Source organism: Anas platyrhynchos, chromosome 10, assembly GCF_047663525.1.
Source record: "Anas platyrhynchos isolate ZD024472 breed Pekin duck chromosome 10, IASCAAS_PekinDuck_T2T, whole genome shotgun sequence".
Lineage (NCBI taxonomy): Eukaryota > Metazoa > Chordata > Aves > Anseriformes > Anatidae > Anas > Anas platyrhynchos.
The window spans coordinates 18,040,514-18,065,540 of NC_092596.1; the positions used below are offsets into that span (position 1 = coordinate 18,040,514).

At 45.8% G+C, this 25,027-nt stretch overlaps 1 protein-coding gene across 12 annotated transcripts in view; it reads right to left on the minus strand.

The window, feature by feature from the left end:
• ATP11C (ATPase phospholipid transporting 11C) overlaps positions 1–25,027 on the minus strand; it is a 58,604-nt gene that overhangs the window by 21,455 nt on the left and 12,122 nt on the right. For 11 of the 12 annotated variants that reach the window (XM_038184087.2, XM_027464861.3, XM_072043188.1 and 8 more), the window contains exons 2-17: positions 18,808–18,927; positions 17,063–17,152; positions 12,509–12,589; positions 11,359–11,466; positions 10,513–10,641; positions 8,135–8,238; positions 7,451–7,501; positions 6,573–6,637; positions 5,915–5,996; positions 5,401–5,551; positions 4,277–4,474; positions 2,752–2,913; positions 2,388–2,545; positions 1,715–1,786; positions 1,031–1,104; positions 222–325 (exon numbers count right to left, since the gene is read on the minus strand). In XM_038184087.2, the coding sequence (XP_038040015.1) occupies positions 222–325; positions 1,031–1,104; positions 1,715–1,786; positions 2,388–2,545; positions 2,752–2,913; positions 4,277–4,474; positions 5,401–5,551; positions 5,915–5,996; positions 6,573–6,637; positions 7,451–7,501; positions 8,135–8,238; positions 10,513–10,641; positions 11,359–11,466; positions 12,509–12,589; positions 17,063–17,152; positions 18,808–18,927 (1,749 nt within the window). Of the gene's footprint in view, positions 1–221; positions 326–1,030; positions 1,105–1,714; positions 1,787–2,387; positions 2,546–2,751; positions 2,914–4,276; positions 4,475–5,400; positions 5,552–5,914; positions 5,997–6,572; positions 6,638–7,450; positions 7,502–8,134; positions 8,239–10,512; positions 10,642–11,358; positions 11,467–12,508; positions 12,590–17,062; positions 17,153–18,807; positions 18,928–22,806; positions 22,965–25,027 lie in introns of those variants that run through there. The other variant, XM_027464868.3, reaches the window with a different exon arrangement.

Below are 25,027 nucleotides of genomic sequence, written 5' to 3' on the forward strand. Positions count from 1 at the left end.
TGGACACAACTGCAATCGAGCCCATATAAGTATATCAAAAGTCAAATAAACATGGAAGTCAAAGAAACAAAAAAGGAAAGAAGCCAGAAGCCAGGCTTCAAAACAATAAGAAGTGGCACTCAGATTTTCAATACTTCCCTCCAAAGCAAGGTCACAACCCTATTTTTGGCATAAGGCTTTCCTGACCCCAGGAGCCAGCCAAGTTCCATCTGCGTGCTTACCATAGCATTGCGGTCCACATGTACTTTAGTTTGTTGAATTTCTTCTTGCTGCACCCTTGGAAAAATAGAGGAATCTGCTCCTTTACAGAAGAGAAGTAGCTTTCCTAAAAGCAGAGTTATAAATAGTTTATCGCATTCAAAAGCCATAGAAAGACTTAACAGACGCTGGCTTCAATAGCCAGCTAACGACGCAGAGGAAGAAGTCTGTCAGGACTAAAGAAGGAACTGCTAGAAGTCTGGCTGCCTACCAAAAGTGGCGTGACACCTGTACAAAACCTTCTTTGACCTCTGGGTGAACTATCCGAAGTCTCTACCTGCCCGGAGAAAACTTTCTGCAGCAGTCTGGACAAAGCAATTTATTTCTCCCTATTTAGAAGCCTTGGAAACCTTTGTGGAGATGGGAAAAAGCCCATGTCCTAGAACTTATAGGACTGAACTTTAAGAAGGATGACCCCTGAATTTTTGTCTGCTAACCCCACGAAAACCCATCCTACTCAGGTGAAGGTCTCAGACCTCCTCCTGTAGTTATACCACCAGGCTGGGGCAAGGCAAGCAAAAACAAGGTCCCTGTCCATGTCCCCTCCCCTAATCTGCAGCTGGCTCCAAGCACCTCCTATGAAGAAAATCAACATTATCCCAAACCAGACCCAGTAACAGAATTAATGTGTCTAGACCAGTCCAGAGAACCTAAGAGCTTAGACTCGTTGGGTTACAGTGCGCTGTGTTACACACATTCAGAAAGGAATGAAGGGGATGGGTTTTATATTTGTGCACACGTCCATGAGTCTAGAAATGCCTTTTAACTGTACCTGTGATGGTCCTCACAATGACACTCATACGGCGACGGACAGGATCAAAGTTCAATATATGGAGAAGCTGGTACCTTACAATAAACAAAAGAAAAAAGGAAGTGAGCTTTAAGACAACTCAATGCCAGCTCCCTGGAATAAGAAGTGAATTTTGATTGTGGGGATGACTTGTAGGGGAGCACTGGGACTAGGTAATTCACTCTCAGCTGCTTATATACTTGCAGATATCACAGTAGCTGTTACTGAAGGGTAAAACCTAATTATTTTGAGTTTGCGAAGGGGGAACAAGAAGCTTTGTCACACAGCTTAAGCCATGCCCTGCTTGGAGGTCCAGCTGCTATCCATAATGCTGGCAACCAATCTCAAATCTGGTGAACCACCTGTGGTGTCAGGCACCGGGGAAGGAGACACGCAAGGGACTGGGCACACTTAAGGGACCTGAATGAAGGCTTCTGTAGAGCTGACAGCAGGTTTTTGCAAGCAAGCCTTTCAGCCTGCTCTTTGCAAGAAGGAGCAGTGTCTGTGCAGGTCGGTAGCTGGTCTTACAACCCTTGCTGAGCAGTTTTGACCTTGCCCGGCTTGCCACATTGACCGAAGTTAATTAACCCACATGGGAGCCGGTGCTGAGCAGAATCCATTCAATTACCAGCAGCAATATTACTTGGCAGACTCCACGGCACTTACATTTCAGTTTCATTCTTTTGGTTTCGTATTTTCATGAAATCATTTTCAAGTCCTAGAAAAGTGAAACCATACCTGTCAATAAACAAGAGGACAGAACAACAGTGAGAGCACCCGTTGGCACAAATTAATCGTTAACTGCGTTCTCATTTCACTTTCTGTACTGCAGAGGAGAGACAACGAAGTTATCGAGCCCAAGCTAGAAAGCCTGGCCAGACATTTGCTTGCTCCCTGCAGAGCCAGCTGTGACATTTTGTCATCACTCCTGTAACCCAGCGAGCTGGACACTCCAGTGCACAGATGCCAAGAGGCTCCGGATGTGGTCCCCTGGGTCTCCAGCAGATTTACCATCCACAAGCTAGTACACATCTGCAGTAGCCTCAGTCTAAAACTCAGGGCTGGCAACAACATTTTCTAAGGATTGAAACACGTTTCACAGAAGTAGCTCATCTTATTATTTTGCCACTGCACAGAAAGGAAGCAAACTGGCTGCAATGCCATGCTTTAGGGGCTGCTCTCAGCAGTGAATGTAAACTTTGGCCTTCTGAAAAGCTGCTCAGCAAAGACCCTTTGTAGACTTCTGCTTTTCTGGAGAGCTCTTTCCAACTCAAATGCTCGTGTGGCTTCCCAGAAGAGGAAAAAAAAAAAAAAACAAAAAACACCTTCACATTCTTACTTTTCTGCGCCTTTCACCAAAGCGATTTCGTCTGGGGAAGAGGAGATGTAGGTGTGTTTGCATTCGGGATGTCCTATCAGCCCATCCACCTGGTCTGCTTCCTTGATTTGAACGGTGTGGCACAGGCACAAGGCTCGCAGGAACAGCTCTTCTCGGCTCTAGGCAGGATGGAGGAAGGGCTCGTTACCAGCTTCATGCCACACACCCAGTCCAACTCAAAGCAGCTGCTTACCATTGTTGCGTGTTTGTATTTTAAAACCAAAAATAACCCCCACCCCTGAAACGTCAGCAGTAATAGATCACATTTATCCAGCCAGGAGCCGCCAACAAAACCCCAGCATTAATCAACAAGCTGATTTCTTACCTTTTCTGCTTTGCCATAGTATTTGAGGGGCCCATCAGTCTGGGAGAAGCCATCAACCTCTGAAATGCAGTCTTTGTACTTGTGCCCGTCTATGCAGCACTCGATGAACTCCATGCTGTTCTCCGTCAGGGTTCCTGTTTTGTCTGTGAAGACGAACTCCACCTAGAAGCAAGGGGACCCCCACCTCGCTGTACTCCCTGCCTCCACTGCTGCACCAAAGCCTCACCAGGGAAGCAGCCCCACAGATGGAAAGGTTGGGGCATTTTGATACATCTGGACCAATTCTGAAGAGTACTTTGCTGCTTTCCTGACCTGGCATTCAAAAACATGCAGGTGCTGCATGGGGGTTACACCAGTGTATGGTTTTACTGTTTCCATCCTCCCTTGTTTTCCCATCCATTAAACAAATGGCAACTCCTGAAGACTTAAAATCTGTTTCAAGGCCCTTCAATTTTCCCTCATCTTCTTTACTGGCTACTTTGCTGCAGCTCCCAGTGCTTATACAGCTGCTGCTGCAGGTCTGCTGCCTCCTTTGGGAGACTTCCATCTTGGTGCTGTATATGAGGCAGGTAATTGCTACTCCAAACTGATTATTTTTTTTTAAGCAAAATAAAAAGCAGGAGGCACTGTACATACCCTACACTCAGCCTCTCCTGACACAGATAAGAGAGAAGCTAGCAGCTCTCTAACTGCTCCAGCAAGGCCTGCAGCAGCCTGGTTGCATGTACATTACATGCCCAGAGAGATGACTGGGCAGTCATTTCTGTTAATCCTTGAAGACACAGAGGATTTTTCATTTTTAATTGAAGCGGAGAAAGCAAACCACCCTGACATGCAGAGTACTGTGCCTGATTTTCCCCAGTATGGAAACAATTGGCGTGACCCAATTCCTACTCCTTCATACACTATTTATAACCTTATCCATTTCATGCAGCGAGTAGAATCATGTTAAATGGAAAGTGTCACCAGACTGGTTGAAGCTCTGCCCTGCTGGGACAGCCAGCAACTGCCACAACAAGGTTTCTTATTAGGGAAAATGTTACAAGCTCCAGTGGCAGTGGCCCACTAATTGTTTTTCAGAGCTATCAAGAATTGTGGTGTTGGAATAAAAACTGCAATCAATTTTCTTCCTGCCTGTGATTTTCTTCTGCCTTAATTAAATACAGCAAGGCTTTTAGTTTCTGTTTAAGGTGTGCTGATAAGAAGTAATGGAACAACACTGCAATGCTCAACTTAGGTCAACTTTCCAAATGCTTTGTATATCTTTTTTTTTTTTTTTAATGCAACATCATAATAGCTGTGGTGGGGAGAACCATTAAGTTGGAGAGAGTAAGCAATGCACAACCACTGAAGCCAAGAGATGCACAAAGACCACCACAGCCCCACCACGGTAGGACGGGATGATGTATGGTGTGCATGCTGGTAGCAGAAGTGGACCCTTGTGGCCCTCCTCCCCATGCCAGCTGCTCCCCTGCCAACACAGATGATGTTCCTCACAGCAGATGCAAACAGAGCTCGTTCTGACCTGCCCAAGCTCTTCATTCAGGTCCGAGGTGTTCACCAACGCTCCCTCTTTTATTTCTTCATCGTACATTTCCTTGTCCCAAGAGATGAAGAAGGAACCCAGGAACTTCTGCATCTCTACTGTAACATACATGGAGACTGGGATAATAAAATTGAAGAGGACCATAAATGATAAGAAGTCTGTGAACATCCGCAACACCTGCAATGGAGAGACAAGAGGAAGATACAGTCTGTGCATAACTCAGGGATGAGACAGTTTACAAAGCAAATCTGAGGTTTTAGACAGCATTTCCTTAAAGGTTAAATAGACAAAAAAATCCTGAAAATAACTGAGTGCAGTTAAGGTATGGCCAAATCCTATTTTCCTTCGATGTAGAAAATCTTGCTGCCTTCTACAGCTATATGAGGGTATAATAGAAGAGCACATCTTACTGTTTCAAGGTGACCAAATCTCCATTTTATTCAGGTATATATTCCTTTTCAGAACATACTGTTACAGGCTGATTCTCATCTCAGATACCTGGAGCAAGTGCTTTGAGACCAGTCAAGTTATGTCAAGGGTACAACCAATTCAGTGACATGTCTGAAGTCCTACTCAACAATCAACTGAATCAGATGACTTCTACCCACTCCCACTCACTCCTTCAGGCTTGGCTGCCTGTGTCTCAGCAAGTTTAAAAACCTGGCTGACGTGGCCTCAATTTATCTACTCAAAGCTGAAAGATAGCTCAAGTTCAGATAAGGATCCAGGTTAAATCAGCTGCTGCATTTATATAATGTCTCTGCATGGTGGAAATGATGTTATCCGCCTGCTGCCAGTAGCCGGCATGTATTCACTTGTCCCCAGGGTGATGGGGATGCCATTGCACAAGCAGGGTTAGCAGCAAGCCTTGCTACGAGCATCGCTGTGCCCCGCTCCATGCAAGCACTGCAGTGCACAAGTATGAGAGATGCAGATAGTAACCGAGACAGGAGACAAACACAAACATGGAGAGACCGCAGTAAGTGGCAGCACTTCCGAAGAGCAAACAGGCATCACAGGGTTGGCAGCAGACATGATCAGATTAAATAAAACTGTCAGAATAAATAAAGCTGGAGGAGGTGCTGAAACACAAATCCATTTACCTTGAACGTCTCTCTCTCTTTTTTAGTCTTTTCATTGTACCAAGGCTCATCATTAAATGGATTACTCTGCCAGACATATTTCAGAGTCGTGCACACAGTAGCTTTGCTCAATAGGATGCATAAATACACTATCAGGAAAGCGTTGATAGATCTGAAAAATAGGTTTCTTTTTAGAATTCTTGCAACTATTTTTATAAAGAAAATCATGCAAATAAGCAGGAACAGAACTTCCTTAATCTTAAGAAGGGAATTGCAGAACAAGTGCTTTTGACAGTGCTGATACTCAGGGTCAATTCATACATTTTAACATTTCTTACTTTTTTTTTTTTTAAATAAAAAAGCTACTAAATGATGCAGCTCCTTGAAAGATATGTTTAATGAAATCCACAGATTGCATGGAAAATCAGAGAGCATCTGAAACAAAAAGCAGCAGATTAGGGGATTATTTTTGTGCAAGTCATCCATGACAAAACCCAACAGCTTATACCAATTTTTGCCTACTATAAATACTCACTTTTCTACAGCAGAGCGTTTCTGAGATTTCCCTTGGTAGTTCAAAGCCATTTTTGTTTCCATACCAGTATAGACTGCCACACCTACAGAGGATTAAAGCAGAGCTCATCAGGGACTCACAAGCCAGAAGGGACCCAGCTTTCACTGAGCCATCGGAGGCATCAGTGTGTACATGGGAACCTGACTCCCAGTTCAAGAAATCGGCATTACCCAAGGGCTGCTCAACTGCAGAAAGCTCAGTGGCTGCTAAGTAATGTTAATTGCACATATCCCTGAGCACTGACCAGCAGCCCAAGGGTCACACACAGTTAGAAAAAATATCAATCTTCCCTACCAGCCTTCATTCTAAATTACTGATGTCTAGGACTGTGATTCTAGCAAAAGTGTTTGGCAAAGGATTTGGAAATAAGTCCCTTTTCTTTGTAACTCAGGCACAAAGAAAAGCTTGCTTAGGTGTATTAACACAACCTGCATAGCATGGCAGCACTGCAGATAGAACCAGCACCTCCAGATTTTACCCTAGAAACTTTTCAAGCAGCTGGCATATAAATGCAACTGTAGAACCCTGGTAGACAGGCTGCAGGTATTTTCTCTTTCTAGATATAGTGATAATGACATATGAAGATGTTCATCAGAACTATGATAAAAAAAATGTTCACCATAGATCTTCTTGGTATTTTTGAGGGTAGCACCTTTCAGCAACAAGTTTTCAGGACCCAAAGACCTAAACATAAAAGAAGTTATAATAGCACATCACTAAAAGAACATTAAAACTTCTTTGCTGTTTAAACACAGAGATAAACTATTAAGCTAAACTGATGATTTTTTAGAGGTGATCAGTTGATTCGTATGTTAAATTAGACTTTCCTTATTTTTCCACATATGTACTTTTATTTCCATTTCACCTTATGTAGACCATCCTTGGTGCTCAAAGTCCCAAATTTAATGGTGGGTTCTCAGTGAAGTTTTGGAGGAACAAATACAAAACATTCACATGTAACACGTTCTAGTAATTATATAAAAAACCCAGTTTTTTAAATCTTAGAAAATCTATCAATTTGAGCAAAGCCTATCAATAGCACCAAAGACAGCTTATTTTGCTACCACTCCTGTTTCTATTTCTCTTTGAACACCCCACCCATGACCCTCTGCTGCTTCTCTTTCTTTAGGAGGCTGCTGGCAGAACTACAGCGGCTAAGGAGCATTGTGGATTTTCTTTGAGAACATGAGCACTTATGCTGGAAACCTCGTCCCTGTGTCCTGGGGGCTATATGGGCTGTCACTTGGAGACTGTCTACAGCTCTCCCTCACAGCTACAGAAAGCTTCCCCAGTCCCTAGGTGGGCTCACATGAGTCACCAGGTGGCAGAAGCAAGCAAGCAGAGGGATTAATTACAGGTCTCCTTTAATAAAGGAGATATTTGGAACAGCTAAAGAGAAACAAGACATTCACTAGTGATGGCAACAGTAGTTCAGATCCTTGAAATTTGGGGTAAAAGCCTCATATCTTTGAGGGGGGAGACAGCTGCAAGACTAACCTGGCTATGGGCTCTTGGTTACTTCTGTAGATAATAATTCTTCCAACAAATCTGCAATTAAAAAGTACATGAAAAACTTGAAATGCAAACATATGAACATTAAAAAGAGCCACTACAAACACACTAAAATGTCATCATCAGGAGACGGGAACATGGTAATTCACGCACCTGAGAGGTCAAGGCTTCAGAAGGGACAAACCACAGCCCACCACCCTGGGTGCTTCCCCACTACCATCCCCAGCACAGCAGGAGCTGACCGTGCCTGGGCACCCCCAGCTCAGCTCAGTCACGGCATAAAACACATGGCAGCAAGCTTCCTTCAAGGGATTTAACCACCAAGACAGCTTAATCCTGGAATGCATTTTACTTGGAAGGTACGCTGGCCTAAAAATAGGTGCATGCACCACTACTAGAGCTGAGCTGACAAAAATATAACTCATTACACCACGATGAGTGTTTCATCGGAGAGGCTTTGCTGCAAAGGAACTGAGACCTGAAGCAACCCAGCTTTGACTTTGCCACCCTCATCTAGAAGAAGCCCCATAGCTCATTGCTGCCTCCAGAAACCTGTCATTTTCTGACAAGAAAACACTGTTCGCTTTATTGAGCTTTAACTTATATTTATAGATGTGGTTGAGGCTTTGGTAGCAGGTTAGGAGGAGCAGCGAGGATGCCCACACTCACTTGTAGAGGTCTGGCTGTGGCTGTTCACACTCAATCGTGGCTGTGAGGGCATCTATGGCTTCATCCGTACAGAGCACGGTGGTATCCCGCACCGCGTAGTGAGTCTGGCAAGAGAAGCACACACTTTTCAGCAGCAGCCCCAGCAATGCAGCTCAGGCTGCAGGAAGGCTTGCACTCAGCACCTCTGCATCTCCCCAGGGGGATGCAGGTGCCCTCAGGACACCAGAGGTAATGAGAGGCCAGCCCCAGCATCGGCAGGCTCAAAGCTGTTTCTAGGCACTGCGAAGGTTCGTCGCTCGCAATTAGCTGGGAAGCCCGTGGAGGATCAGCTCACTGCCTGCGAGCGCTATTTATAGGAGCTGCTGGCGGCTCCAAACCACTGCAGGCTGTACGACAGGCTGCCTTAATCCGTCTTCATAAACAAAGTCATTAAAAAGCTTCCTCAGCTCATTGCCTTTGTATTCCTCTCATCGTGCATTGCAGGAGGAGCTGCCATGCTATATACGTAGCCGTGACGTTATAGATGCCCACCTTAATGCCTGTTTGGGAACCTGCCTGGGCTTTCATACTGAAAGCACACCCACACCTCTGCTATAAATCGCAGCTTCTGTGAAACCATTCAGAACTGTTCATACAATGCCCAATATCAAATCATGCCCCTGTGCGGAGTTTTGCATCCAGCGCTCCTGTCACCATGGACACCGTGCAATTACTGAGCCTCCTAATCAATTCCTCAATCCTTACATCCACGGTCCCTTAGCCTATTTGGACAACACATGCTCTTTCAGATAACGTATGGCAGAAGCTTCTTGCTTCAAAGACAGAGCCCTGCCACAATCCATTTTATAACCCTGCCCCAGTTTCACGTAACAAGGCATCCTTCCCATAAGCACAGCCTAATACACACCAGAAAAACATACAACATGGCAGGCAGCAGCTATTAGTTCAGAGGAGGTTTTATGACTACCTGGGTGTGCTTCCCTTACCCTAGTTTTGCAGCACAGCCTTGTTCCTAATGTTAGATATATTTCCCCAAACAGCACTTGCTTTTCTATTCCCTCCCAGAACCTTTTAATTCATTTTCCATCTTCACCTTGTCAAGAAACTCGGGATAGCTCCCCTTTACCTACAGGAATCCACAAACCAATAAAAATATAGTGCTTAATATAGAACTTTAGCATTCCACTTAAAGAGTCAAGTTAGTAAAAGCCAAGACTGAAAAAGTTACGTTAACTCATGCATATAATGCACCTGACACTACTAAGCAACTGCCCATTTAATATGGATATCTATTTTTAGCCTCATGCCACTCCAAAGCTCTTACTAGTATAACCACTCTGGTACGTCAATACTGCACCAGCTCCTACATAAACTTTTCAGTACCAATTAACAGCCGCCAATAAAGATATGAGCTGCAAACCCCACACAGTCAGATCAACACTGGTAATTCCCACTGACTTCAGAGTGTGCCAGAATGTATCATGAAATTTTAAAGTAACTTCCACTCTTACTACTGCAGTTGCTAATATCTGTATAAATATTTATCAAACACAAGTGAAAACAAATTTTCATGTCTTATGACAAATGTAATTCTCTTTTTGTCATTACTTCTTTCCCTTGGAGAAGGGGAAAAAAATAAAGGAAGAAAACACACTAAAGAAGAGATTCATCTTTAGCAAGAATAATATCTAATTTCACTTCTTGGTTCAGTAAGGGGGAAAGCAAAATATATATATATATAAAAATCCCCTTTCTTTCCCCTTCCCACCCTCACCTCCAAAAAACAAAAAACAAAGGGGCTTTTTTTCTCCCTGGTGAAAAATTCCCCAAATCATACAACTCAACACACAGTGCCTCAGAAAGCCCCAGATGTCACTGAAATAGCTCAGTTAAGTAAGAGAAGTGCTGGCAGGTACTGAAAAGGGAGCTATACGCTGAAGCAGCTGTGGTTGCTGCATTACCTACGCACCAGACTTCGTGACATGCAGTAGGAGCAGGGAGCAGTAAGACATTGCCCAGGATGGACAGTAATGCGGCAAAGCCGTATTATTATTTATTGATATTGGTTTTTTATTGGTGTTTGTTTTGATAACGATGGAATCAATTTGGAGCAGCGCCAGCAAGAATAGCTGTTTAAAAAAAAAAAGAAAAATAAACAATCCACAGAGCACTTCAGTGCTGACTCACTGATGAGCAGACAGAGGGAGGAAATGTTAAATATAGCCACACAGCCATGGGAACAGGTTACACGGGAGCATCTTCCAGTTAATCTCACTCTCTCTCACACACACACACCCCATACAGGCACTAGCTTCAGCCACAGCTGCCCCAGCACACCAGAGCACCAGTCCTGCACGCCACCCAGCCATCCCCATCACCTTGAAATTCGACTCGCCATCCAGGCTCGCTGTAGTGACGTAACAGGTCCCATCAACACTACTTGAGGCCAAAAATATCAAGTCACAGGGGAAGGTCTCATCTGCTTTCACTTCTACTATGTCTCCAACCTGGAAGAAAAGAAACGTTTCAACAAAAAGCCCTCTAAGTTATTCTTAGATACTCACAGATTTAGCTTCTCTCAAAGCCTAGAAGAAATCACCTTGGCTAAAAGGGACATCAGGGAGTTCAAGATCATAACTGGAGTCGCAATGACTCCAACAACCCAGCTTGTTCCCCCAGGGCTCCCCTCCGAGCATCCCAGCAGCCTGCTGGCTAGCCCCGATGCCCACGGGATGGGCATGTGTCCCAGCACCGGACTGCAGCCCAACAGGTCAATCCCACCCAGCACCAACGCAGACTGCCCACGCAGTGAGGTTATTATTTATTTCCCTGCTGAATCTTGATGAAGCCAGAGACTCTGCACTAATCTGAAGTGCTGGGTGATAAATTTATGTCAAAGCTAGTGTGCTTTCCTGCTGTCCTTGGGAGAGTTGGAAATAGAAGAGGACTGCCTGTCCCAGACAAACGCAGAACGCTGACAGATCTGTCATTTGTCAGCCTTGGCACAGCTTTTGTAAGACAGCCTCTCAAAAGCAGTCAAACAAAGGAAGCTTCACTTATTAACAGGGAAGGGCTCTCAGAGCATCTTGTGCAAAAGCCAGAGACTTTGTGCAGCTCGGCAAGAACGCAGCACAGCCCTCCTGCGGGCACCAGTGCCTATCACCCACCCTAGTGCCCCATCCATTTCCCTCATAACTACATGTGACTTCTCTACTAACGATTACCTTGATTTTTTCACTCTCCTTCTGCACTTGCTTTGCATTTTCAACAATGAAGACAGTACTCTTGTTCACTTCGTTGTCAGCTCTGTGTCTCAACCAGTCCTCATATCCCTAGGCATATAAATACAGGCAACACAAACTTGTAACAGAGCAAGTAAACGAATGAAATAGGATGAGTGGAGATGGAGAGAGAGGGAGAGAGAGGAAAAAAAAGTTTAACAGTCCTAAGAACTCCTTCATGCCTGACTAAACATCAACCAGAGCAGCTCAAACTGAATCAATTTATTTTAAAAACTTCATATGCATATTTGACAGATTCGGAACAGATTAAAATAACATAAAAATAATCTATATGCAGCGCATGCAACGATCAGCTAAATTACTGTAACATGTTTCTATTATTCTCAGTGTTGGCAAGAACAGACTGATAATACGAATAACACGCTTAGCACCCTGTGACTCTTTCTACTATGGTAACGCAGGACAAGACTCTTCCTTTTCTGTCTTCACTAAAAGAATAAAACATTCATACTTGAAGCAGATGGATTTTACTCTCGCTCTCCCTTTTTGGCTCCTGCAGAAGAAACTTACTTTATTATTTAATACTTCTGAGTAGGAAATTTAAAATGGCACATGTGCATATGATGGGAGGAAAGTGGTCTCTCAGCACTGCAAGAAAGAGGACTACGTAGTTTCAAGACTAGCTGAGTTTGAACAGAACCTGTCTTTTCCATTTACTAACAAGGGAGCGGAGCACAGGCTATATTTGGAGCATGTCTCTGTATTCTGCAAAGAGTCAGAGAACATTTCTAAAAAGAGAAGAAAAATTCAAGTAAAGGCAGAACTAGAGAGGCAGCCACAGTGGTAACCTTTACTATCCACCACAGTTTGCTTTCAACAACATATAGAGATGTTTTACATTGCCAAAACAGAATACACACCAGCATCCATATTCAGCGTGCAGTCTCTCTTGAAGAGGACTAATACACACATCTGCGCTCTTGAAGGGGTTACCAAACTTATCAGCCCATTTTGATGATATTCTGAATATATTCAAATATACATTCATCTTTTTCTCCATCGTATGTCCCAAAGAGCACAAGAACATCCCTACAGGAAGGCAATCTTCCTCTCCCCAAATTACTGCTTTTACCTGTTTGATGGCTGTGACGGTGATGACAAAGAAGAGAGGAAGGCCACTGGTTATCGGACTGGTTGGGGTGTCCACTATCACCTGCAGACAGAAGGAACATACTGGTGACAACTTGCTTTCAGGCAGCAGAAGAAACAAAAGCTCTGGCCACTGGTGTAAAAGGGTGCTTGGTACACTTGGATGTAAAGCGTACTATCACACCCCAGCACAGGAGGGAAGGAAGGGGCACACAGGAAAGGCTAGCAAAGGTATCCTGAGGATGCTCTCCTCCATCTCAAGACAGATACACCTTCTCCTGAAGGCCATGGGATGTCCTCATGTGGGAAAAAGTCTTTCAGAAGTAGTTTAAAATCTCAGTTTGACCTCACCCTCATGGGAAGTAAAAGCCTGGATGAAAGGGTTGCTGGTGATGGGTTACAAAAATGCAACTGCTCAAGTGTTGAGGCAAAGAAGTCTCCTCCTGCCATGGGGTGTGCTGGAGAGGACAAAGGCAGGGAAGGAGGATGGTGCAGAGGCAGCAGCAATGCACGAAGAGAAAAACACCTCAGGAAGACCACTTCTCCTCTTTGGCCATGAAGGGGGGGAACAACCAAACCCCAAAACACGGGCAGATGTGAGCAGGAGGGCAGTACCAGTCCTCTTGAACCACTGACACTGAGAGGTTAAAAGCAACATGCACCAGCCCAATTTACCAAGGAAATATATTGTGTAATGGCACATGAATACTTCAGTAAAACAGAAATTAACATTTAGCCTTCGCGCTCTGAAATGTGGAGTTAAGAGCATGATTTAAACAGCACAAAGACCACACAAGGGCCTTCAGGTCAATAGTTGGAGTCCTTGAGCTAGGTGCAGTGCTTGTTGTACCTTGAGCTAGCGCTGTGGCAAAGACAGTTCCCTAAGACCAAAGCCCAGCAGAGTCCCTTCAACATTCATACAACCTCTGGGCTGTGGGAAACCACTGTTTCTATTGACTGCATCATGACTTGGCCTGAAGGGGAAGAACAGCAGAACAGGTTCATAATTAGGAGGGATTCACGTACAAGCAGGAAAAGCTGCACTGTTTGCCCACTGAAAAGATTCATCATGAAGGTGTCCTCTCCCAAACGACAACACAAAAAGCCTTTCACCTCATGGCAGGTGGGCCCAAGGGTGTTGCCCAGGGCAGGTATCAGGTGCCTGCCCCAGCTGCTCCATGCATGCATCATTCTGGCAGCAGGAGGGCAGCAGCCCAAAAGCAAACAGAGAATTCAGCCCCAACAATTTCTGTGCCGAGACACAGCCATCCATCTGTGCACATCTCATAGCTCCCTGCCAGCAGGCACTGCCAGCAGTGATGCTTGCAGCGTCACTCAAAATACTGTGCGGGGACCAAAGCCACTAAGGCAGACCCCAAGGGCTTCCCTTGGGGCACCTTTAAATCAGGGCACAAAAATTTGGCCATTTTCCTGGCATCCCCAGAGAGGATGGGAGCACAAGGGGCAGACGCGGAGAGCTATGACAGCAAGGGACTGGGAAGCTCAGCAGAAAGGCTTTGTGTCCCCACAAAGGGACTTTGTCGTGCTCTGTTTGTTTGCGCTTCCCTGGCACGCTCACAAACAGCATCTGCATGTTTGTTGTTTTAGGCTCTCTGTTAAAAGCCACGTTAAGCACAGAACCGTTCTTATCGGCTGGGAGGAAGCCATGTGGAATTTTTTAACTCTTTGAAATGCTGCACGTTGTATTCTTACCCTGCAGGACTGGACCCAAACTGAGAACAGCTACATCACAAGTAGTCAGGTAAGCAGAATGAGGGCAAACCAAGATAAACACAACAAATACTTCCAGGAACACAACACCCTGCTTCACTCAAATGGATGTAGCATGTTTACAGCCAGAAAGCTGTAGAAACCAGACTTTGGAGAACTTCAAGTGAGGATGGTGTAAAGCATTGCACAGACACATCACACAAAGCCCCGCACGTCCAGATGGCCTCTTAGAAGAGGCACCACAAAGTGCAGGTCAGTCAACCAAAATTTGTCTTACTAGAAGTGGACAGATCTTGTAAACACAAGAGGAACTTTTAGCTAAGCAGAGCAAGGCAGAGGGAGAGGATACCTACCCTGGGCTTCCTGAGACTCCCACTGCTACCCCGTGGGAGTTTTCTGCACCAGACAAGATGCAGCTGTATGTATTTATTTAAACAAACAGTACAATTACTGTCCACACAAATGCTGTATTACAGAGGTATGAACACAAGTACTGGGTAGAGTCCCTGGAATAACTCATTTATACACGTGGAGACCGTTACTGCACTCCGTACGCAGCCTGTGGCTCAATGCGGTTCTTCTGCCTGTCACTGTTGGTGGAAAGCAGAGGGACACAAGAGCAGCGTGCCAAAACATCAAAGGCAGACTCCTTTGAAGCTATTTGGATAGCTATTGAAGCTTTAGGACTTCAACAGCTTAATTTGGATCCACTTAAGAGTGACAAGATCCTTCTGTTACTTAACAGTTTCTCCCAAATTCATTGCTTACCATACTGAAGACCACAGTCCAGGAGTCATCTTTATCTATCTAAAAGAACACTTATTTTTTATTTCTGGCACCTCCTAAATAAGGTGATTGCTATCAGCTTGGTCCCTCTACAAATACACCTTGACCACACTTACTTCAGACCATCTGTCTCCTCCAGGAGTTGACTTCGTTTCCTTTGAGCGTTGCAATAGATGGACCAACAGAACAGTTATTCATATCCCTGTTAGTGCACTCATTAGCGTCTTAGGTTTAATGTGTGTACTTTCTCTTCCTCTCTCTCTACCAAGAGCTGTATTTGGAGTCACAGCAGGTAGAAGAGATGCAGCAGGCGATGCCCAGCGGGACTTACTGGGCACACACTGCTCAGGTACAAATCCACCATGCAGAGAACAGCCCAAGTGCTGCCATACTGCACCCTTAACGCAGCACTTGCGACAATTCTAATAATTTTAAGTAATTTAAACACCAACATTTAAGCTATAGATGCCGTTTTACTAAGGTATAACCCTTGATATTTTATGTGAGTGGAATTACCGTGAGTGCTTTTCTTAGGGTAAGTGAAGTCTCCAGCAGCTCCAGGACGATGATTACCAAGGGCTGTTGGCTACTTCATGGGGCGGTGAGTGCTGCCAGGGTGTGTTTGGTTGGGTTTGTTTTTCCCTCTCTAATGGAGCATGAGGATTGCTTCCTTATTTTAGAGGCAGTCACAGGTCACAGGATTACAACGAGGAGGAAGAGCAAGGCTTTTATTTCACGTGCGTGCATCTGTGTCTAAAATGGGCAAGCAGCTAAACTACAGGGAGCTCTGTAAGCAGGATCAAGAATACAGTGTTCTTACCGACCAGAGGGTCAGCAGACAAAATGCAACGCTGCGTCACTAAATGGCCATCTCCACAAGAAGGGCATTCTGCCTCCAGGGCATCACTTCAGTACAAGGCGAGTTACAAATTCACTCTGACAAAAGGGAGCAGTGCCAGTGAAATCAAGCGATGGCCGAGAGCCAGCTGATGCCAGGGTGAGCTGGCCTTCCTGCAGCGCTGCCAGGAGGAGCCACGCACAGCCGTTACCTCAGGATCCCCCGTTTCTGCGGCAGGCACTGAAATGGCTGTAAACCATAACTCTTTACTGTCAGGTTAAAAAAAAAAAATGAGGTCTTTTAAACATGCACACCAGGAGAGAGAGTGATACCCTGAGACCTGAATCAACAAAATTCTGGAGAAGCCGTCTACGATCAGGCTGTTTGCAGTAGCTCTACAGTGCTGTTTTTGAGGTTGGTGGGGTAGGAGTTCGGATGCCTGTTTCTAGTCCTAGAGTAAGCTGTCTACTAAGCCTTGGGTCTGAGTATTGGATTTTAGAAGGTGAGTGAAAGCACTGTGGTGACTCTTCCAAACTTTCCACCTCTTCCCCCAAATGCATTTTGACAGCCTGCTTTTCTTTTTGGATGACAGAACAAAAAACAAATATTCAGGTTTGCTTAGAATTTGTTCCTTAGCAAAGCCACAAAGCAGAGAGATAAGGCTCATCCGTGTATAAAATCTGTTGTTTTGTCTGTGGAGAATAGCATCCTGAAACTCCAAATTCCCAAAGCACATGCTATGCCTCTTCCAAATTCTGTTGAGTACTGCCTCTCTGCCCTGGGCTGCCCTGAAATTCACTATAAATAAGATGTATGAACATCACATAACCTGGGAAAATGCACATTATTATGCAGCAGAAGTAATAAAGGTGATAAAAAACTAGATCTTAATTCTGCAGCATTAAACATACATATTTTCACTGGTTGACTGATCTTAATGGTTAGAGTTAAAAGGTTTTTAAATCATTTCGGCAGTCATTCGAACACTGCCTCAGCCAGGCCCAAATATTTAATTGTTAGGATATGCTGAATGGCTTACCAGAATTATAACACAGCTTCCAATTTAAAAACAAAACAAAACAAAAAAAACAAACACCAAGAGAGTAAGTTTTGAACCTCAATTCTTGCTGTTCCATCTGTGCTTACAAACAGTATGCAAATAAAACCACCCTGGCATCTTACCTGCACGAGGAAGATGATAAGGAAGTAGAAGTTGGCAATTCTCCTAAACTGCTCAAAAAGGTTTTTCGGGAGGAAGTTCCAGATTGTGTACTGTGGAGAGAGAGGAACAGAAGCTGTTGGACACGTTGCAGCTTACCAGATGCCAACACAAACAGACCAAGACACAGCGCTTGATGCAGACTACAAAATGGGAGGTATCTGCACAGAACAGGAAATGAGTTTTCTCTTTAAACTGAAACGAATTGGTGGCAGCAGGTACACAAACTGCTGCCGTCATCTCCCTGAAGCTGCAGCTGGGGCCACAGCCTCCTCTTCCTCCCAGCAAGGCAAGGCAGCAGGTCCCAGCATCGCCAGGCAGCTGCTGCTACCGGTGCAGCTGTGTGCTGTGAAGCAGCTGAGCTCCAGCTCCCACCTCCAGCATCACACCGCAAACTCTGGCTCTCTCCACCAGCTCATTACACAGTTGAAAGTGTTTTGCAGTAATGCGGGGCTTTTTTGTTTGTTTGTTTTAAAGTAGTCAACTGCTTCTCTTTTGTTAAAATATCCCAAACCACTCAGCTGGAGACAGTAGAGGAAAAAGAAGATAAACACCACGGGATTTGTTTCAGGAAGCAACTTCTACGTAGGCATTTCAAGAGACACAATTTAACAAAGAAGTAAGGCACAGTGCAGAGATTTTTTTCCAAATTAAATCTTGGAGTTGCTGTTCTGCTCAGAAAAAAGTCATGCTGCCCATACAAATCTGTTATTAGGCTGTGCTTCGTTATCATTTTAAGAAGGCTGCTGAATCATTTGTGTTGGAAAACATGGAACTGAAGAACAGCGTGGAAAATAACAGGTCTAATATGTGATCTTTCAGTGTGCCTTGAATAAACAATGAATAATAAGCAGCCAAGTCTCAAGGCCAACATTCATTTAATTAAAAAATGATACTGGTCAGGTAAGAACAGTCCATGACAAGCAAATAAAAATGAGAAAAAGACAATACTAAAAAATAAACCAGAGAAGAGCTACAGAATTAGTGCTAAAACAAACAGTTTATCAGAAATAGAACTGAAGTACTGGAAAGTGTTTTCCAAAGGACTCTCTTGCATGTCAAGGAAAAGTCACTGGGAATGCTACACACATTAAGGGTGTTTAGACTTCAAACTTGCCTGCAATATAAATGCAGACAGCATAGAGTCTTAAAAAACAAACAAGGTCCAAGTTGTATAAAAAAGAAAGGAGTGAAAGAAAACCCTTTCAGCTCATCTACAGTAAAACTGAAGCCTAGCAGTACGCTGAGCATCATGACTTCTAAGCAGCATAACATGCATCCAGCTGTGTTGACAATATTGGATGCCACTTGCTTGATATTTTACTTGAATTGGCTTCAAATCTTTTGAAATAGCTTCATGAATGTCATGGAAAAAAGCTAAGCAGAAGGCAGACGGGTGTCATCACAGTTTTCCACAATAAACAAAAGCTAGATTAATACAGCATGAATGTTTCCCCTTTCTTCTAAAGGAATAAGCCAAGCATGGTTATTTTTGTCCTGGTTGAAGAGAAAAAAAAAGCCACAAAACAAAAAATAGGTGAATCACATGAATCTATCCATTTACAAAATAATCCCCACTCTCTTTCACAAACCTAAATTGCTGTCATCTCACAATCTGTACCGCACTTAACTGGAAAGTAAGATCAGGCTGATGCACACGTGTAGGGAACGCATGCATGCTGCCCACCCGTGCAGAGAGCGAGCTCACCTTGGACGAGACGATCCTGTTATCGCAGAACTTCTGTGCCACATATGCATCTGTTTCCGAAACCGTCCGGTGCCCAACCACCACGGTGCGCGTACCAACCCGCTTCTCCTCCCCGGCACACTGTTGGGGCAACAGGAAAGGGAAAATTTAGCTTCTGTCTCAAAAAAAAAAATCTAGTATTTGTATTAACAGCTTACAGCTTCACCATGTTGCTCTTCAAATCCACTTCTCTGCCCCATCAAAAGCAGGAAGACAGAGAGAATAATTCAGAGACACCAAGGCAAAGCTGAGCCAGCAGCCCAGGAACCCCACTGCTGCCAGCCATCCACCCCCAGCCCCCGTGGCTGTGTGGAGACCCCCTCCTGCACACATCAAACCCTTCCCCATGCCAGCACAGACTGCACAAAAGCAGTTTTAGCTCTGGGGCTCAACGGGCTCCAGGCTTCTCCCCAAGATCCCACAGAAGGTGGGAGCTGCACCCTCCTTTGTGCTTTTCTCCTGCCAAATCCTCAAGCCAACCTGAAACATCTCCCTGCCTCCCTTGGGCATACAGACTTCAGACTGAACTTAAAAAAAGGCGTATTTCTGCTGGTTTTGCATCCAAAATAAAAACACAAATAATGAAGCAGACAGTTTCACATCACAAGCTCATTGCATGGAAAGCCTATTTAAAAGAAAAAGCATACATTTTAATTTTTATACACACGCCAGTCATGTCAACAGAACGTCAGGAGAATTAATGGCTTGTCTCCTCAAGCGGCCGATCACTTCAGCATCATTTGTTCTGCACAGGAGCAAAAGCAAGCACGCAGCCCCCATGTGCGTCACCCCCGTGAAGGCCAAAAGCAAAAGGGATTAAGGCACAGAGCTGGAGGCAGCCTCAGCACACCTGGGCATCTCCAGGTCACCCCAGGCTGTTGGTGCACCCTGCTGCCAGGTCACACAGCACAGGAGGAGCAATCCTGCTGCTTGCTTTGCCTGTGTAAGTTCGTTTGGTGTTGGGTTTGTGGTTGTTTTTTGTTTTGCTTTTAAAGCAGAATGAGATGTCACAAGGGAATGATAACCTGTCGTCACGGTGTCACAGGGGCTTAACAACAGGCCCTTCGCTCAGCAGTGGCCAGGGGACAGATAAGAGAATACCAGGAAGGGAAGTATTTATAGCCTGGCAGATCCGGGTCAGGCGAGGGAAGAATCCGTGGAAGCCAAGCACCAAGCAGTGCCTGTGCACCACAGACACCTCTGACACCTTGGTGCCAAACCTCAGTGTCCATGCATGGGGTGTAGGACTCACTCTGGCACAAACACACATCCCTAGAGCAAGACAAGAGGTATCTACAGCCTCTCCCTCCCCGGGGCATCTCTCCCAGCCCCGCCTGTCTCAGGGTGCCTCTGCCCAGGTGGACATCACCTGCCCGCAAGACCTTCTGCTAAAATAAGGTGATGGAGAGACGAGCAGCAAACAGCACAAGAGAGCCACTCACAGGTAGCTTCAGCTGAAACCAAGACGGCTCAACACAACGGGATTAAAATAGTTCTGTTATAACCACAGTTGATAACTGTGGTTATGCAGGTTACAAGCAAAGTATTTTGTCCTTCCGACACCCCGACTCCCAGCAGTAGCACCAGACTGACACCAGGGTGTGCTTTGCGGGGTTGGACTTAAAATTATAAAGTGAATTTAAAATGCCCGTTAAGAGGATATGGAATTGGAAAAAAAAGGGAGCCTTATTAGACCAGTCTGAGGTTTTCTTAGAATTAGGTTTGGGGATTTTAAAACGTGAACAGGAAAGAATTTGTCACTGTTCATAGTCCAAGGGCATTATCAGGCAGCAGGGCTGCTGAAACACCAGCAGATGTTGTCTGTACTCCCATTCATTCCCAACCCTTGATCCTGTTTGTTTTGCAGCCCTACCAGGGCAGGTGCCAAAAATGCAAAGGATGCAGGGGAGCAGAAGCAGCCGGCAGCCTCCCACCTCTACCGCACAGAGGGACTCCCAAAATGGGATCAGGCCGGCAGCCAGGGCAAGACATCAGCTCCAGCCTCCCAGCTTCCCCTCACCACACACTGGGGTTGGGGGAAACAGCACATCGTCTGGACCAACAACCTCACCAAAAGCCAGGAGCTCCCTGCCTCGCCCGCTGCAGCAGCAGCCCCATGCTGCTGGGAGAGCACCAGGAAACCCAAGAGAGGTGAGGATTTGCCAAACAAATGGCTGAGCACAAGGAGCAGAGACTGGGAAAACTCTCCCAGAAAAATCTACAAATGCAAGATTGTTGGTATTGAGCTATGGAAAACACGGAATATGGAGCGTGCAATGCCCCGCAGCAGAGGAGAACCAAAATCCTAGTTACGGTGTGTTAACTAAGTTAACCAAGTCCAAAAAATGTGAGCCAAAAAATGCTTAGGATAAACACGAGCTGGCTGCTCACCTTTGCTGTCAGCCCTGGGGCAGGGGCCATGCACGCTGGGCAGCACACACAGCAGCACACCACAGGGAATTCAGGTGGGCATCTCTCTTCTAAATATTGTTGTAACACAACCTGCCCGTACCTTACAGTGGCTATCTTAACAGAGATTGACTGACGTTATAGAAAGCCCACGTATTGCCATAAGCAGCAGTTCTGAAAAAAAGGCATCAGGGACAACAGCTATTTTCTTACCTTGTCCAAATTCTAAAAGCCTATCTATCTGTCAATAAGCCCACGAAAGGTCAATTGAGGCTTGGCATTTTGCTACCACATTTTTTTTTGGATGAGTTAGAAACAGGTACTGTCTGATGGCAATGGTCCAGGGCATGGCTGGGGCTACAATAGTCCGTGGATGTGGCTAATTAACAAACAGCATTTATGACTTGAAGCACTCAGAACACGAACTCAAGCCAGAGGGATTAGGTTTGCAGCTCCCAGCTGCAAACCCTCAGCCTGAATTTGGGCAGGCCTCCCTTGGAACCTCTTTCCCTCTCCATCTGTGCAACTCCCACCTCTCTTCTGCCCTTCCCACTCAAACCGTGACTCCGACACGGCAGGCGGGCTCGGGGGGAGCCGGGAGCAGCACCCAGGAGAGCCCCTTCTTTGCCAGGTCCCCCACACTTGTGTACGTTACTGCAGCACCAGTACAGGGCATGGCAACAGTAACCTTGGCAAAAATGAGCAAACCTGGGTAAAAATTAACGGAGTAACCCAGTTCAGCACAAGATGAGCTTGTGCTCTACAGAAATGGGCTACGGAAAACAAGAAGAGAAAATGAGTAGCTCTGCTGCCTGCTTTCCTCGTGTTCAGAAAAAGAAGTGGTAAATCAAATGTGTTGTTTGTTTTTTTCCCCACTATAGTGGCAGCAAGCATCTCAACCAAAAAATTAATCAAAAGGAATTCCTTTCATGTGTGCTGAAGATATCTTCAAGCCACAGAGTAAAGACAAATAACTCACAGAAACAGATCTAACAAAACCCACAGGCACTAAAAAAAAAAGTCATCTGGTAAACCCTGAGATAATTATACTGTTCAAGTACAAAGCTCAACCATTTGAATGAAATCACAGCTTATATTAAATATATGCAGAAGAAAGATTAAATCACATTACTTGGCTTAGATCTCATGAATAGTTTAAAGTCTAATCTCTCCTGTATTGTTCCATTTACCACAGAAGTAGTGGAGAAGGCAACCTGATTTACAAAAAAAAAAAAAAACAGCAAAAATAACAATTCCCAAAACAGCCTGTTCTGTTTCATTTATTCGCTGAACCAAGAAAAACACACGTACGATTTTAAAAAGCTTCCACAAATTTAACATAACCTCCCCAAACCGTCAGGCAGTCTCAAAAAAGTCACTCAGCATGCCGACTCCCCCGCCCGCTCGGTCCTGGTGCCCAACCGATGTATTTTTAATTGAAATTCTCCTTGCCAATTTTTATATTACTCTTTGTACTTAGTCATTTCTCTGCGAGTACAAGCCATGCTTTGACACAACGCTTAATAATTCAGAAGTGAAGGCTCTGCTTACCCACACGGACCACATGTTAGGCAGCCCTCCTGATTTATGGAGAGAACTCCATCGATCCGAATCAATCGCACTCTCCCCTACATCTGCGGGAGAGAGCTGATAACCTCAACAGTCCTCGGGGGAAAAAAAATGCTGCATTTCAAACACTGAGAGCCCATAGGTCCAGAAGAAAATCAGCTGAAGCTGAGAAAAGCTCGGGGCAGGCTTGCTCTGGCTGATGCCCAGGGGAGCAGGGCACAGCCTGCCCAGGCTCACTGTTGGTGAGGTGACTTCTGCTGGGTGTCCTTGAGGGGAGGAGGGATGGCCAGTACCATAGGACAGCAAAAAGCTGGCGTTGAAACAAGTGCCCTTTCTCCTACACGAAGGCTAAAGCTCCTATGGATGTTTTCAGTGGGGAGAGAACAATGACAGCATGGGGCAAACCAGCTCCAGGGGAGTGCTCAGGGGGTCCATCCTGCCAACCACCAGACCAAGCAGAACAACACACAGGAGCAAAAGGCATGGAGAAAGGACCAACAATCCTTCACCATGAGCGAGGTCAGCATGGTCACCATGTAACCATGCTGCGACAGGGCTTGACTCCCAAACCTTGTCCTTTGTCCCTGCCAGGAATGACGAGGCGTGCTCTAGCAGAGCATCGCCTACCCAAATCGCCTTTTTCTTAATGAAAGTCCGTTCACAGCCAAGTGACACAAAGGGACCCAGCCAGGCAAGCCCGTTCCTGCCTCCTCTCTGCTCCAAGGACGTGCCGCCTCGCTGCACGCAACCAGGGGTAGGTCACTGCCACCTTCAGCAAGGACAACGGGCTGGAGAACAGCAGAGCCCAACTGGCCAAGTTTCCCAGAAAAGCTAACTTTGCAGATAAAGCCAGCATGAAAAGCCCGGAGAGCAACACAGGGTGGAGAGAACAGGGGAAAAGGCTACTTGAAAGATTTAAGAAGGGCGGAGGGAGGAAATCCAAAAGTTTTTTTTCCCTAGATAGAAACTTCACAGGCAGCCAGCCCTTTCCTGGAGCAGAGAAGCACAGCCCAGCCTCCGGGGAGCATCACACACATGGGCGGCAGTGCCGGCGGCACGGGTCCTGTCCCAGCCACTGCTAAGAGCACGCGGGGAAGCGAGCCGTGCCAAACAGCCTGCAAATAGAGCACTTACAGCTTTGATTAATCTGCCGCAAGAGGAGCCAGAGACAGGCAGTGACCCTTATTTCTCCTAATGATAGCCCCTGGCTGTGTTACCTGCTACACGAGCAGGAGCCAGGAGACACGCCTGCCACGTCCTACCCTCTGAAAACACAGAAGGATGGATGGACAAACACAGGCAGGACAGACACAGTGCACCTAGCACCCAGGAGAGGCAGCTGGTTGGATGCATCCCCTCACAGTCCTCAGTTACCATCCGGAAAATCACCCAGGAGAAATGGGTCATCTGCAGACCTGGCTCATCTGGGCCTTCTGCAGACGCCGCGCATCCACAGGGCGGTGACACCGGTCAGGAATACAAGGGATCACCTCATGGCTCCCAGCCCAGCCAGGGAGACATGGGGCAGAGGGTGGAGAAAGCTCTGCCCAGGCCCTGGGGACAGAGCCGGCGGCAGCGGTGCCCGAGTTACCGGCTCTCACAAATCATTTGCTTCCTCTGAAAGTGCTACATTACCGGGCAAACCCAGTCCCCTCCTTTCCTGGCATCTTGGAGAGCTTCCCCACAGACACGAACTGCTCTGTGCTAGCAGCTGGGGCACCACAGGGATCTCGGCCCTCTCCTACGGGCGAGTCAGCTCACTGCACGTCCCGCAGGAGCCGCTGTCCTGCCCCTCGGTCAGCGGCTCCGCGTGGTCAGTCGCTGCCTTTTAATTAACTCTCTTCCTCCAAACCCGGTAGTTTGACTTACAGAAAGAGCTGGGAGGTTAGAAAAGGGCACGGTTTGTGCAGTCCTGAGTCCTACGTCCCAAGGGAGACGAAGCACCATTCCCTCCACAGGGATGAAAAAGCCTAAGTGCTTTTTGGGTGCTTTTTTTGCCAATCCACAAATCACACAACACTGCATTTTCCCAGCAAATATGCCACATCGTCTGTAATTATAGCTTCAGTTCAGCAGCTATTCGCAGAAAGTCAGGGTAGTATGTGATGCAGAGAGCCAAACAAACCAAAGCCAGCAGATACTGACTGGGAAAGCATTACTTAATTGATGCCATTTTGTGGAAAGTATGTTGCTACTGTTCAAA